Consider the following 16,850-nt stretch of genomic DNA (forward strand, 5'->3'; position numbering starts at 1 on the left):
ATCAACTGTAGTCAAAAAGGTTCAAAAGGTCTACTGAAGAAAAAGAAATCGCATGAGGGTTCTACACCCGGTGAACTGAGGTCAATCTGGCCTAGAAGCCCCACTATATAACTTTTAAAAATAATTGAATTATTTCATCCAAAGCTGTTTAAAGCACTCAACAAAGTGTACTTGAAATATCAATTTCGATGTGGTGCTTCGAGAAATAGGTATAGTGTTTACGGTTTGAAAATATACAGGGTTAATTACTCATCAATTATTACTACAAATAGAAGAAAAAGCCTTGGGCAAAGCTGTACGGTTCTTCGAGGATTATGCTCTAAAATTATTTTTGACTGTACAGAGTGTTCTGTTTTTAAAACGTGACATAACTTGATTTTTTTAAATGAAACATTCTATATATTTTTTCATATTTTGATTTCTCAGGCTTTATAAATATATTTCATTTTTGAAATACCGATGCGACAGTGCCACGTTATTCGAATTTTCTTGAAATTTTTTAGCAATGGAAAGGTTCACAAAAAATCGAAGTAGGGTTATTTTTAACATGTGTGTTACAATATTTTGTGGAGAATAAATAAAGGCACGTGCTTTGTGGTGGTATAAACTGAAATTAAATTTTCGTATACTGAGTGTTTATATATATAATTTTTAATTATCACAATCTTCAAATATTCCAGTTTTTTCACATTAAAAACTGTAAAGTTTTAGAATTTCATTTAAAAAACTAAAAACAGAATATATAAAATTCTCGAAAATAACTTCTGGAAATCTAGATCTATAAAAAATATCTGTAGGTAATTTTTAAAGATGGTAGCAAAAAAGTTGAAATTTTTGAAAGAGGGGAATAGGGAAAAATTGAGTTATTAAAAAAATTGGCTGAAAATTTACAAAAAAAATCTCGGATATAGATCCCGACATGCAGATCCGCGTGTTTATGGTCCCGAAGCGGGATTTTGGAAACATGAGCTTAGAAAATCAATTAAAAAAAATAAATAAAAACGCAATTTTTAAATGCACGATTTTGAGAAAATGGTAAGAGTTTTCGAAGAAATGAAGCCCAAAGTAACTTTTGGATTTCGAAAACTACACAAAAATTTCTTTAGGTAATTTTCGAAGATGGTTGGAAAAAGCTTGAAAATTTCGTAACAGAGGAGCAGTGAAAACTTAAATTTTTTAAAACGTTGCCTAAAAATTCTCAAAAAATATTTAGATATAGATCTTGACATTCTGAATTGAGAAATATGGCCTATTTATAATCCTGAAACAAGATTTTAGAAATATTCAGTCCGAAATTCATGTTTTTTTAAATAAAAAATTGCTATATTTCAAATTTTCAAAAAATTGAAGTTGAAATTTTCGAAAATGAAAAAATTGAGGAGTGGTGAGAAATAAATTTTTATAAAAGTTGTCTAAAAATCCACAAAAAAATATTTTTTATAGATATCAACGTGCTAATTCGGAAAATATAACGTGTTTATGGTTTCGGATTAAGATTTTAGAAATATTCGATTTGAAAATCAATTTTTATCAAAAATTTAAAAACAGTTATATTTAATTGCGTTTCTGAGGAAATAGTAAGAGATTTTGATGAAATGAGTCCGAAATCTATAAAAAATTTGTTAACATAATTTTCGAAAATTGTCGAAAAAAGTCCAAATTTTCATGACGGAGTGGTGAAAAATTGAGCTTTTGAAAAAATGGCCCAAAAATCTGCAAAAAATTCTCGGGTGTAGCTCTCGACGTGCTGATGTGAGAAACATAGGGTGTTCATAGTCCGGCACAAGATTTTAGATATATTCGATTTATAGGTAAGGCTTTCTTTTTCAAAAGTCATAGTCAAAAAATGCCATATTTAATTGGGTCATTCTAAGAAAATATTAAGGGTTTTTGAAGAAATTGGGCCGAAAGTAACTTCTGGAGTTCAAAACCTGCAAAAAATATCTTTAGGTAATTTTCGAAAATGCTTGAAAAAAAGTTGAAATTTTCATAACGTGAAAGTGAAAAGTTAAGTATTTTAAAAAGATGTCTAAAGATTCACAAAACTTTTTTAGATATAGATTTTGACGTTCTGAATTGACAAATATTGAGAAATGTGGCCTCTTTATAATCCTGAAACAAGATTTTAGAAATATTCAGTCCGATTTTTTTTTTTTTTTAATAAAAAATGCCAAATTTCAATAGAAGATCTGGAATATGGTAGAAATTTTCGAAGAACTGAAGTTAAAATAACCTCTGGAGATCGAAACCTATAAAAAATCTCTTTAGGCAATTTTAGAAGATGGTCGCAAAAAGGTTGAAATTTTCGTAAAAGCGGGATTTTGGAAATATTAGGTTATATTTTTTTTATAATTAAAAATAGTAAGAATTTTTGAAGAAATGAGGCTGAAAGTAACTTCTGGAGTTCGTAATCTATACAAAAATCTCTTTAGGTAATCGAAGATGGGTGAAAAAAATTTGAAAATTTCATTACGGAGAAGTGGTGAAAAATAAATTTTTATAAAAAAGAAATATAGCGTGTTTATGGTTTCGGATTAAGATTTTAGAAAGTTTGGATTTGGATATCATTTTTTATCAAAAATCCAAAAATGGCCATATTTAATTGCACGATTTTGAAAAAATAGTACATGTTGAAGAACTGAGGCCGAAATCTATTAAAAAATCTCTTTTGATAATGTTCGAAAATTGTTGAAAAGAAGTCCAAATTTTCGTGAGGAAGTGCTGAAAATTTGAGTTTTTGAAAAAGTGGCCCAAAAACCTCAAAAAATTCTTGGATATAGCTCTCGAGGTGTTGATTTGAGAAGCATAGCGTGTTTATAGTCCGAAGTGAAATTTTAGATATATATTCTATTTAAACATTTTTTTTCTAAATTCAAAAATTGTTTTATATTTAATTGCACTATTCTGAGAAAATGTTAAGTGTAAAAAAAAAATTTTAGCAAATTTTCGAAGATTATTGTTGAAAAAAGGTTGAAATTTTAACAACGGCCGCGTAGTAAAAAGTTAAGTATTTTAAAAAGTTGTTTAAAAATGCACAAAAAATTTTTGGTTCTAAATCTTGAGAGCCTGACTTGAAAAATGGAGCATGTTTATAGCTCTGGCACAAGATTTTGAAAATATTCAGTTTGAAAATTATTTCTTAAAAAATCTAAAAAATTGCCAGATTTCATTATGCGATTTTGGAAAAATGGTGGGAGTTTTCGAAGAAATGAGGATGAAGTACCCAGAACTCGGGTGGATCGACAGAAAGTAGGGGGGTTCTAGGCTAGTCTACAGGTAAACTAAGGTCAAAGTGGTCTAGAAACCCCACTGCATAACTACTGTAGGTACAATGCATATAATTTTTAGTTTTTTTTAAATGCCTCACAATGACCTGATCTAATCTGATCTAATAAATTTAAATTAATTAAATTTAATAAAATGTACAATTGCGATAGTCTTATAAATATTTTTAATCAAAAATATTTTACTAACTATGAAAGTATTTACAGAAATTTTTAAGAGGTTTTATTGGTAGAATACCTACTTCTCATTGAACGTGGTCGAGTATTAGTGTCAATAGTGTCAAGGATTTTCGTCTCAAAACTTTAAAAAGTATTAAAGAATATTTAAGATTATTTTTACTAAAACATAAAAATCCATACAAAACAAACAATACGTTTCTTTGATTACATTTGTTAAAATCTAATGGAATCCGTGCTGGTCTTTCTGTTTGTGTACAGAGAAACCTTTCACAAATATCGCGTGAAATAAATCAAAGCATTACGCTGTAGACTAGGCGAATGAACAAAAGGTGTTAATGACTTTTACCGTTTGATGTTAAGAGTCAGGCGAAACCTAAAGTAAAACGACGCAGACAAACATAATGTCTCTTTGTAGGAATACGTTTGAGTCGTTCCAATATTCCATTCCTGTACACTTATTAGGCTGCTTGTGTAATGACATTTGAGTGTGTTGCATTCTACACATGCAGTTGAATGTTTGAGAATTGAGAATTAGAGCCTTTCGGTGGGTGGTAATGCTCGAACAACCTCTCCGGTAAGGATCCTCGTCAGCCAGATTTATCACGTATTTAGAAAAATACTTGTTCGCGTTTTAACCGTAATTTAACTGTCGCTAAACAATTACGCTTGCAACGAGAGAAGAAAACTGACGAGTTCATGCCTCACCTAATTCCAAGTAGAGCTGGTTGATGGTATCATACGTGTCCCAGTAAGGCGTGTTCACTTCTTCATGGTTTTTTTGCGAGTTCTTGGCTTCTGACGCTGATGCATTTGGAACGGCGCCATTTGGGTCCCTGAAATATAAATCTTTTCAGAATGGGGCTTTCCGCGATGAGTGGTGGCCGTAATTATTGTCAAACAGGTGAAGATGGATTTTTATTATCATTTTTATTTCCGTAATGTTAAACCGGCAGTAACGTTTTTTGTACGTGATAAAGTTGTATCTAGACTTATGTTTTACCGCCTTATAGATATATTTCTCTCAAAAGCCGAGGTTATTTTATTGACCGTAAAAATAATGTTTCAATACTATAACGTCCAAACCGCCAATGCTCAGGTTATATCTGCTTTAAAAACAAACCTTTTTCATTGTTCCGTTTAACCACGTCGTAAAATAAGGGAATATGGTGCAATACAAAACTGCAATGGAAATGATCGTAGGAACAGCTTTATGTGTTGTAATAATAATTTAAAAACCGTTTAGCCATGATTGATTCTAAAGGAGGAATACTAAAATTGATGCACGTATTGGGGGTCCAATTTACTTTTTACGTCCAGATGTATTAAAACAGATGTAGCGTTTTTTCATCGGTTCGAAATTTTAAATATTTTTATAATAAAAACTACAAATGCTAGAAAGCTGTGATTTTCGTTACTATGTTTCAAATTTTACGTATCTTTTCTTGGAAAAAAGCTAACCATTTTTATAGGATGGATATCCAAATTATATGGATAGGTAATTCCCCCTTAAAAAGCGAACTAAGATATTCGAAGCCAAAATTCCCGCCGCAAAAAATTGAAAAGGCCCAGCCGTCGTTCGATAAAATAAATCGTTCGCACCGCTCCCAAGCTTAAGCCGTTTTTGTTGAGTTTTTCGGTTCAGGCCACACCAATTCATCGCAGAAAACATTGGGTGAAACCTCTTAAATTGCGGGCGACGCTCAGTTAAATTATGTGAAACCGCCCTCGTTCGTTGGTTGAGGTTACACGACTACACCCCTTTCCTGGCGAAGAAAATGACATCCGTTTGAAATCTTTGCATTACCAACGCTCAGTGCACTTGGCCTCTTGTAGGCATTTTTGACCTCCCGGGCTCGTCGCATAATTCTGCCATAAGCCCGAAATGAATCTTGTTTGCCAGGGATTAAATTTCTGTCGATATTCGAGCCGGGATGAGTGTAGCGATTTGGTCGAAAAATGATGGACGTCGCTTAACATTTGCATGATGATGGCGAACTTAAAAGTCTCGGATCAAGTTGAAACTCGCATTTGCAGACCGCCGCGTCCTTCTCGCTGAACACATGGAATCCATTCAAGCTACCGTAGATCAGTCGAAAAGTTTGTTAATTTTAAAGTTAAGCCAAATTTGGCGAAATCCGGCCGCGATTGTGGCGAGCTTGCTTAAATTAACCTACAGCTGTTTGTTAACTTTCGCTTAAGGCAAACACTTGGAAAGTGTTTGAAAGGAAAAATGGAAAAAAGAAGGTCCTGTAGTGGATCTGATTCGGATTTATTTCGTAAAACAACTAGCAAAAACTGCAATTAAAATAAAAAAGCGTAATTAAAGGAATTTCAAAAAATGAAGAATTAGGAATTTTTAAACTTTTCACTTTATCGTACACTTTGTACATACATGGCGATCCGTTTTTTCTGTCAAACTTTTATTATTCAGATTAGGTCTTATGTGTTGTTTTTGGAAGCTCGCACTAGATTATTATTAGTGACAAATAAAATCTGGACAAGCCATTTAGACCATTTGAATGGAAAGATTTCAACAAAATGGTGCCCTTCCGCATTCAACTTTTGAACAAATAACCTGTTTTTAAAGTCATCTGACATAGAAAGCTGTTTTCGACTTTTTTTCCTATTATTTTCTTCAAATTCATATATATTTTTTTATAAAATCAAGAATTATTAAAGCAACAAAATTTTACATGTTTGTAATTGTGAAATCAGTTTGAGGTTAAAACTTAATTTTAAACAGACGAATATTACATTAATTTGACAACAGGCCTAGAAATATCCGACTGAAGTTAAACCTTGCTCGAAATTAATTGCTTTGTTGCCATTTTCCAGTACACTGACACGTATTTTAAATTTTATAAATTACCACTCTGGACAGTAAAATCTATGAAAGTTTAATTCCGGCTGTATTAGTAAAAATAATAACAAAGTCATAAATATAGATCGTAAAATATTTTTGCCGACACAAATTGGCGGATGCGCCGGGATAATATTGTTGCAATACATATTTAAAGCCTCATCTGTCAAATAAATATATAACCAACTGCAATACATATATTTTTTACACAGTGTAAATTTAGGATTTAACATGTTGTTTTGAAAACGTTCCAAACATAAAAATTAATCAAATTGACTTTGTTCGGATGATATTAATTAATTTTGTGCAGAGCCTTTCAAATTTTCATTTCTCTCTTCTGGAATTATGAAACAGTTATAATTCGCTGTTGGGGAAAGTTGCCCATTTGACTTAATAATGAAACTTTGTATGTGGCAATTTTTTGGATTTCAGTTTTACGCGAATTCAGTTTTATATTTATACAAAATTTGATATTTTGATATAACGTGAGGAAATTAGAAAAAAAAATATATATCAGGGCAGTTTTAAAGTAGAACTACAAAAAATTTACATTACTTTTAAAAAAGTCCCGTTTTATTAATTTTAAAATGAAAATCTGTGGGTTGATTAATAAAGCACAAGTACAGTCGCATTTGATTTTGCACATTTTAAATATGATTTATTTAGCAAACTTTAGAAATGACGTCATTAAAATTTTGGTGGGGAACAATAGACAAACCTTGATCGTCGATCTGTTAGGATAACGATAACTGTGTAATAAGGTTGAAAGCAAATCGTTTGGTAGTTTCTAAGTAAAATTTTGTTGTATAATTTTGTTGGTTAAAAATTTTCATATTAAATAGACATACAATTTAGATAAAGCAAACTTTTGAGATAACGTAATTAAATTTTTGAAGGGAATTAGCAGATAAATTTTATATGTAAATTTAAACGTCTGGGAAGAATAACGGCGGATTAATGAACCACAAGTACAAAAGATATTAATACATAATAGGCAATAAAATTTAAAAATTATTTACCTAGCAAAATTTTAGGCTGCGTCATTATTTTGGTAGAAATAAGCAAAAAAAAAGGTCAAAGGTTATTTCGATAGAACTTCCCTTGGCCGTGAAGTACAATAAAACAAATCCAGCTTTTTCGAAAAATTATAAAATTTGATTATGCGAATTCTATTTATTTTTTTTTTTTGTAAGAATCCTTATAAGTGAAAATGGTGATATGTATGTAATGTTAAAATAATTGTAAAGAAGCGTGCTGCACATTTGTTTCGAATGAGTTTTCCGTTAACAAAATCTTGTGATGATGTACATCAACATCTTTGCAAAGACACGTTATCACTTTGGATACGTGCAGTGTAACACTAATGATAGCAGTCGTCCCCGATTTAATCAAGAAAATAAATTAACTCATTCATTAATTTTTGTGAGTCACCCTGTAGAAGAAATTTAAAAACTTTTAATGCAATGATAATCACAAATATATAGACTCAATCATATTTTGTACATTTTGATTAGGATATATTCGGTAAAATTTTGAGGTGACGTAATCAATGCTTTGAGGGGGATAAACTGATATATATTTTGCTTAAAAATTTACAGTTCAGTTACAGTGCAGTTCGTGATTCAATCAATAGAATAAATTGATTTATTCATTAATTTTTTACTTTCCGAGCGTAAACAAAGGAAGTATTGTAATCGAGTTCGTCGTCCGTCTGTCCGTCTGTCTGCCGTCCCGGATTTTTATTAGACAGATAATCTCCGACCGATTGTTGTGAAATTTTGTATTCATATTAAGAATATCATGTACATGGTAAAACGTTAACCAAAATTTGAGTTTTTACCCGAAACGTCCAGATTTTTGAAAAAAAAAATCAAAATTATGAAACAACATTTTCCCATTTAATTTTGAATCTGCGAAATCGAATGCTTTTAAATCTTGCAGATGGTTTACGGTTATGATAAGCATGATAAATTTTTAAACAAAATATATTCACTTAACCCCTCCAAAAAATTAATGACGTCAGTTCAAAAGTTTGCCGAATAAATCCTATCTTAAATGTGCAAAATATGATGAGTCTGTAGGTGTGATTTATCATTCCATTTATATTTTTGGATTTGCATATACAGGGTGATTAAAAAAAATGAATTCGTGAATTTATTTTATTGTTTTAATCAAGAATTGCAAAACTGAATACTTTAAAATCTTGCAGACGTTTTAAGGTCATTGTAAGCATGGTAAACTGCTAATCCAAATAAATCTGTTCATTAAAATTGATGACGTTATCTCAAAATTTTGCCGAATAAATTCTACCTAAATGTGCAAAATATGATGAGTTTTTACTTGTAATTCATCATAGCATTCATATTTTTTATTGATCAAATTAAGAACGAGTGACCCCATTTTCCAGAAAATGTGAAAATACAAACATCTTTATTTAATAAGAATTATAATATTGATATTCAGAACATTTTGTGGATTGTAACTTACTAGTTAATTGTTTTGATCCTCTGTTTTGAGGGGACGAACTCATTCAAATCAAACTAATTTCTACGTGACATTCTTTCGACGTATAAACATAAACTGTACTGTACTGAATTTAGAGACTTAGGTATCATTATGGACTCTAGACTGTCGTTCGTACCTCACATTAATAATATTAACTGTAAAGCTCTGAAGATGTTAGGTTTTGTCATACGCACTACAAAAGATTTCAAAAATACGGATTGCATGTTTTTATTGTACTTCGCTTATGTTCGCTCTATTTTGGAGTACTGTACGTTAGTATGGGATCCGTATTATAATATACATATTTCCGCATTAGAAAATATCCAAAGAAGATTTTGTAAGTACGTATACTTTAGGAAACGTGGGATATATCCAGTCCGTAATTACCCACAGAAACTACTGCTAGCTGAATTCGATTTAATACCCCTTGTAGATCGACGGAAGTACTTCTCTTTAACCTTTTTATATAAATTATTACATGGCATTATTCAGGACAGTAACCTTCTTTCTCAGATTAGCTTTTGTGTACCTAGACTTAATAATCGTCAACCACTTGTATTTTATAATCAGGTATCACGTACCAATCAACACTTGCATTCCCCTATACTAAATATGACTAGGTTATATAACGTTAATGCTGCGCACTTAGATGTATTTGTTGAAAACTTTCGTTTTTTTTGTTGTACGTGTAAAAATCTATGTTACAATTATACACCACAATTAGCATGAACGTCTACTTACTAATAACTTGTATGTTTTTTTTTGTGTATTGTGAAATTATTCAAATGTTATTATGTACTATTTTGCCCTATATGAGCTTGCTCGTTGGGCTGTAATAAATTATTATTATTATTATTATTAATATTATTATTATTATAAACACTTGTTTTTCTTATCGAGGATAACCTAAGGACGTACAGCAATGGAATCCATTGGGAAATTTGTTACTTACAAATTTTCTCAATATTTCATAACCTCTAGAAAAGGCTAAGGGTAAGCTAGGAGATGCTCCCCTAGATCTAGACAAGTTATAATTAACCAAATAATGCATCCAAAAACCGAAAAAATGTAGTGTTTTATTCAATAAACGGAAGTCAGAGCAATAAAAAAGTCTGAACCGTCGGCATTGTCATCCAGTTTTATAAAATTTAAAAGAAATTACTGTTATAAATTTTGGACATGCTGTCCCATTGGTGGTGAGGATGATTATCCAAATTTTAGTTAGCATTTAACCATCTACATCCTCATCGTCTTATTCGTACGAAATTTGACAACAATCGGTCTGGTAGTTTCGGAGATTACGTGTCTCATAAAAATGGATACAGACAGACAGACAGGCAGACAGACGGAAACGGAAGACTACTTTCTTTGTACTGTAGGGGTCATGAAACGTCGAGAAAACACAAAAGTGGCCATTCGTCCGATGAACTCGACGATTATATACTTCTTTAGCTTACGCTCGGGATGTAAAGTCTCTATAGAACAAATATTTACTGCAATGTAAACAGGTCACACCAGAAATGTGTATATTGATGAATTTGGATAAATAAAAGTAAACAATCACCACACTAGTTTGCTTTATTCGTTACGTTATAATTTATAATTAATAAGAATTTCATATATTCGCAGCAATATAATTGGATGTATTGATTTATTTTTTTCATTGTGTTTGTATATGGAATTAAATCAGGACCCCGTTCAGCGGTACTAAAACTATTCAGAACAAGGTTTAACGAATAAAGGGCTCTCCACTAGTATTCACGGAAAGGTAGGTCTCCTTCTTGTGTGTTTGCATACTTATGAATTATTATTTTTACTTTGGTAACTAACATGATCAGTTTCTGGTATTACGATATAAAAAGACTCTAAAAGCTATATATTATACTTTCATCACCCATACTTCGCTACTGCCTATAATTCGAACGCATATGTTACGAAAACACACTATTAACTTGGTTATATTTATTCTGGAGTGTACTTCTCCTCCACCTATTTTACATTTTGATATTTCGGGGAAAATCACAAGGCGGATTCATAAACAATGAGTACACGAGTCTGGCATTTTATAAAATTTAAATCTTACCTACTACGAAAATTTGTTGGCATTTTGTCATCTACACGATATTGTTACATACATATAAACAATTTGCCTACAATCGGTCCGGTAACTGGGTAACTGATTTCGCATATTATTTAATTCTTATTTAATAATAATTGCAGATATTTTCTAAATTTTATCTTAACCCAGAACGAAACTGCGCCCAACAATCCCATACTGACATGAAGAGATTATTTAGAATTTATTTAGAATTTATTTCTAGATTTCGAATAAGGTCGAGTGCCCGGCCGGCCCATAAATCCAATTTTCTTACGAAAAAATATAAACTTCGCAAAAACGATATTATGAGGTTGTTTATCTGAAGCAGTCATACCGAATGACCAGAGATGCTTTTGTAAACTTAATAGCTTCAAGGGTTCCAACGTCTTTTTTTTTTAATTTTGTTATTCCGTTACATTTAAGGACCCTTTTTTTGTCACAAAAAATATATTTTTGTGACCTTAACAAAAAATTGGAGTTTCAATACCCAAAAGCAGACAAAACCCGTTCTTGAACGTTTTTGTTATTATTCGGTTTACAGTAGCGCCATCTACCGATGATTTTTTACCTTATAGCAAGATACCGACATTACCCGCAATGCTATAATATCTGAATAAAACCAAATAAACAAACTGTTGTGTCGGTAATGGACAATGCACCATACCGTTCGGTGCAGTTGTGGGACAGCCTGTATGTGTATATGTGAAAAGGCACATCAGGTCCGCACCTAATTATTTACGTACGTGATCCCGAAGTTTTGGTTCTGGTGGCAAGACATCTATCAAACTTAAGTCTTCCCCAAAGCCCAGTGTATGTAAGTTGTTGAATCGTGTAGGTATTACAGTAACCTCACTAATAGCAGCATCGCGCCAGATACGAGACCAATTTTAGTGGGTCGATGCGTTTACCAGCCACTTGAATCTGTAATGAAGCACGAGAGAAACCCTGGAAGCAGTTACGGTGTCACATCGGTTTTGCTCCGGGCATGTCATTATCTATGAACTTCATATCTTCGAATATCCAACCGCGCTGGCTATAAATTCCCCGGGATGAGGACGCCATATTGTACGTCTCTCATTGATTCCTCTTGTTTCGAAAATATTAGCATTATCGTTTTCCGTTCTTCGCAAATTGGTTTGATATTGGCGTGCAATCACGTAAACTCCTCTGTCAGATATTTTCACTTTTCTAACTCCCAATCGCGTGGAAATAACCATATTTGAAGTGACAGAGAACGATCAGCAGATCTCTCAAAACAATTTCAGGTGTCTTATTTTCTGTCGCCGTGAAAATCTATCGGGAAATCGCTGAGACGTCGTGTCGGTGCCTGTTTGCTGGATGCGAACACCGAAAATATTACAGGGGAGACAATTGTTCCGGAGGATTGATTCGAATAACAAATATTTGGAGGAGCAGTCATTATGTCGGCTCAAAGTGTGAGTAATGGAACAAGAATACCTGTGGCGCAAAAAATTTTTTCCCAGTGTTATTACTATAACTATAAAAAATCAAATCTCTTTTTCACTTTAGTGAAATTTGCTGCTTAATAGTATGTAGAAGAAAACGGTTTTCTAAGATGTAAAATCTAGAATCGACAGTGCACTTACACTAACATAAACACGGTATTATCACTGTGATAGCAAAAACTCAAGAAAGTGCAGACGAATTTCAGTAGCTACGCTGTCATCTACATTTAAGTTTAGTTCACGAAGATCACACATGCAACTCAAATTAACAAATTAATTTTTGTTAGTTATTTCGATGTATAATATTCACTTACCTACTCTAATTAAAGATTAAATTTCTTTTAGAAGAAAGTAAAGATAAATTTTGATTTTTAATACCATAATTTTAGTCCTTTGGAAAATAATGTTCTTACTTCCACCTACACTACACGTTAGGTCAGGTCAGGTAGGGTCAGGTTAAGTCAGGTCAGGTCAGGTCAGGTCAGATCAGGTCAGATCTAACACAAATCAGTTCACCTGTAGTTTGAAAATGATAAGTGCTTAAGGGTTTTGAAAAATACGATTTTAATAATATTGAAATTATTGTGTCTAATTTAGTCAGCTGTATTTTATATTTTGTTTTCTAATTGTAAATGAGATTGTTTTCAATTTTTCAATTTTGTGTAGACGTAATGTTATATAGTAAATGTACAATTAATATTTGGCCACAACATTAAAAATACTAAAACTACAATGTACTTTATCTCGAGATTGGTACTGAAATTTTAAAATATGGCTAAATTTAAATATATATATTTAATTGGCGTTTACTTGAATTTTAAAATTTGAATTCCAACTCTCAACTATAAAATGTTCTCGAACTTATAATATGTTGTTTTGACATTTTCATGGTTCAATAAGTGAAGAATCATTTTCATTATGTTAGTGAAATGTTAGTTGAAGGCTAGACGGGTTGTCTAACACTAGATTAAATAAATCATTTTCATTTATTCATTTTTTTCTAAAAAGTTTGGACAAACATTTGTGTTTATTCAACAAATTGCTCATTATTTATAGATTAGTATCATGTATTTAATACTATAGTCATCGATTTTTTCAGTATTTGTGCATTTAAAATAAAAAAAATCGTTGAAAAACAAAAATTTACCATTTTAGACATGTTTTAAGTTTCTTATTGTCGAAATAGGTCTACACATACTAATAAAAAAAGGTAAAATGTAGCCCCGCCCACCCACCCTATCTCAATTGTGATGATTTTTTTATTCGTCGTGAGCCAATGGGGCGGGATTTGACTGCAAAGTCCTTACTTCTTTACGATAAATTAAAGACATGTTTTTGAGTACCATGTTCTTCAAAGAATACTATTTATATTCAGAAAAAAATAAAGCCAAAGACTATGCCCCACCCATACCCGCCCCGATTTCAATTCCCAATTGTGATGAATTTTTCATTCGTTGTCAGATCGAGGGGCGGGGCTTAATTGCAAGATTCATCCTATCTACAAGAAGTTACCATTTTAAACATGTTTCAAGTTTCTTGTTCTGAAAAGACGACTAAGTATATTAAGAAAAAAGGCAAAATATAGCCCCCCCACCCACCCCTCCCTATCGCAATTGTGATGATTTTTTTTAATCGTCGAGAGCCAAAGGAGCAAAATTTAATTGCAGAATCCATATTTCCTTACAAAAATGTACCCGATTAAACGTGTTTTGAGTTTCTAAAAATAAAAAAAATCATCACAATTGAGACGGGATGGGTGGGCGGGGTTTATATTTTGCCTATTTTTCTTAATATACAATATTGTTTGAACAACACGATACTTAAAAATATGTTTTTAATTTCTTGTAAAGAAAGAAGTATTTTTTAGTTGCGCCCCCTTGGTTCACGACGAATAAAAAAAAATCATCGCAGTTGAGATACGGCGGGTGGGGGAACTGGTATTTTGCTTTTTTTTCTTAAAATACGTAGTTTCCTTTGAACAACACGATACTCAAAAACATGTTTTTAATTTTTGTAAAGAAATAACTATTTTGCAGTTACGCTCCGCCCACTTGATTCACGGCGAATAAAAAAAATCATCACAATTGAAATAGGGCGGGTGGGGGGGTTTACATTTTGCCTTTTTGTTTTAATATGTATCCACTTCTTTTCACAACATGAAACATGTTTAAAATGGAAATTTTTTACAAGAAGAATGTACCATTTTAACCATGTTCCAAGTTTCTTGTTGTGAAAAGATGGCTATGTATATTCCAAAAAAGCATAAGCCCCGCCCACCCGCCCTATCTCAATTCTGACGATTTTTTTTGTTCGTCGTAAGCCGAGAGGCGGAGCTTAATTATAAAATCCTTATTTTTCTACGATAAATTAGCATGTGAAATATGTTCTTAAGTAATCGTGTTATATGTTGCCCTTTTTCTTAAAATACGTAGTCATCTTTTCGGAACAAGAAACTTAAAACATGTTTAAAATAGTAAATTCTTGTAGACAGATATGGATCTTGCAATTAAGCCCCTCCCCTCGATCTGACAACGAATGAATTTAGAAGCTTTTATTATCAGTTTAATGTTTTTAAAATTATCTCAAAATCTCTATTGACTCATTTTTCATGAAGAATGTTTTTTTGAGGCATAGTATACAATTTAGTTTTTACTTTTTGAGCTTAAGCGAAGAAAGTATTGTAGTAGGTTTGTCGTTTGTGTGAATTTTTTTCACACAGAAAATCTTCAAAACTACTGGATCAATTGCTGTCAAATTTTGTATGTGTTCCAAAAATTGCACATAAAAAATATAAAAAAATTCTTTACGTCAATTTGACGTTCACTTACAAAAAGAAAGTATCGAAGTAGACAGATAGATTAAAAGACGTGGAAATTTAGCCACTGTCTTTCGATTCGTCCAAAAAAATAATAAATTCTTTGTAATGTTATCAACTGAAGAAATCTACGGATAAAGATAAGATGCTTCAAAGATTATTTTGAAAATGAAAGTCCAATCGATTTCAGAGATCCAACATAAAGTAGTGTAGTAAATATAGTGTTATTTAAAAAAAAACGAACTGTCAAGGGCTATATGTTCTACATTTGAACAAAAGGATGTTTTAAATTATTTTTTCTCTGTTTCGTAAATAGTCCTGAACAACATGTCATAGAGTTGGTGAGCCATTTTTTGAACACCCTGTATTAGGAATATCATGTAGATGCTAAACCGCTAACGAAAATTTGGCCAATCATCCCCATGAACCAACAATCTGATGACATCCGCCCATTATATGGTCTAATTATCATTATCTAAAAGTATGAAATATATGTATACTCGTGTACTTGTGGTTTACGAAATTAAATATTAAAATAAGAATTCCATAATAACAGCTCGTCCATTCTTATGTTCAGACCGTTTTGCTCCGTTGTAGCTAATTAATTAAATTAGGCCTCTCAATCACATTTCATGTCCTTTTCACGCAGATGCTTGTTATCGGAACGTGCTAATTCTTCCGAAGTATAAACATAAACAGTCGAAATTTGGAATTTTAAATAACACGGGAGCTGCGGGAGTGTTATTTACGCTACTGGTTTTTTCTTACACTGTTACTGTTTTATCTACATGTTTTCATCTATGTTGGTTATCACAAATAACACGTCGCGAAATCAAATCGAATAATTCTTCAAGGAAGGAGGATTTGTTGGATTGTAATTTAGTACTCGATATATTTGCAGAATACGAAAATGTTCGTGTTTCTTTTGTTCGCTTCTATTTGTCTGTCGTGTTAATAATATATCCACTAGTAAACAATTTCATTAGGCGGAAAATGAAGTCTACAAGTTTTCATAGTTGTAGTTACCACAACACCAACAACAAACCTATAATAGCTTACACAAAAAAAATCGAATAAATTCATATTTGAAAACAACAAGCGGAACTATTTGTATGTACAAACATTTTATTACAATTTCCCCATCTCCATACAGCAACGATTTCTCCTTTTGTTTGTTTTTCTATTTCAAATAACTTTTTTATCCGAAATAATAAGCGTATTGCGTACAAACGTATCCCAATTTATTTCCCACAAATCTACGCAATCACTCCCTGCAAAAATTTCAACAAAACCACTCTGTGTTTATCCCTTAATGCGTTATTTCCAAATTATAAACAAAAAATAAACCTAAGGTAAACAACGCTTTTGTGTGTTTTTATCCCTCCACCGCAGATTCAGCGCTTTCGCCTGCAACAATATGAAATTCGTAATTTCGGAGGGTTAGCAGGAAATCGAGTTGTTGACACTTGGATTTAATGGCATGTCTATCAATTTTCCTAGTTGAAAGTTTCGTATGTACCCACGGGACATAAAACGGAAGGCGTCAATTCTGTCGTAAATTCTCCCAGTACTTGTTTGCTACAGGCTTCTATGAGAACGTTAAGTGACTTGGTTTATATTTTACTCCACACTCGGCTTGTTA

At 32.0% G+C, this 16,850-nt stretch overlaps 1 protein-coding gene across 1 annotated transcript in view; it reads right to left on the minus strand.

Annotated features, from left to right (window-relative positions):
* The window catches only part of LOC135122920 (neuroligin-1-like), a 414,788-nt gene that overhangs the window by 22,392 nt on the left and 375,546 nt on the right, over positions 1 to 16,850 (minus strand). Inside the window, exon 9 of the mRNA XM_064047444.1 lies at positions 4,170 to 4,297. Coding sequence (XP_063903514.1) covers positions 4,170 to 4,297 — 128 coding nt within the window. The remainder of the gene's footprint in view (positions 1 to 4,169; positions 4,298 to 16,850) is intronic.

The sequence above is a fragment of the Zophobas morio genome, unplaced genomic scaffold (assembly GCF_036711695.1).
Source record: "Zophobas morio isolate AGI-343-1 ecotype UQ-CSIRO unplaced genomic scaffold, CSIRO_AGI_Zmor_V1 ptg000005l, whole genome shotgun sequence".
Classification (NCBI taxonomy): domain Eukaryota; kingdom Metazoa; phylum Arthropoda; class Insecta; order Coleoptera; family Tenebrionidae; genus Zophobas; species Zophobas morio.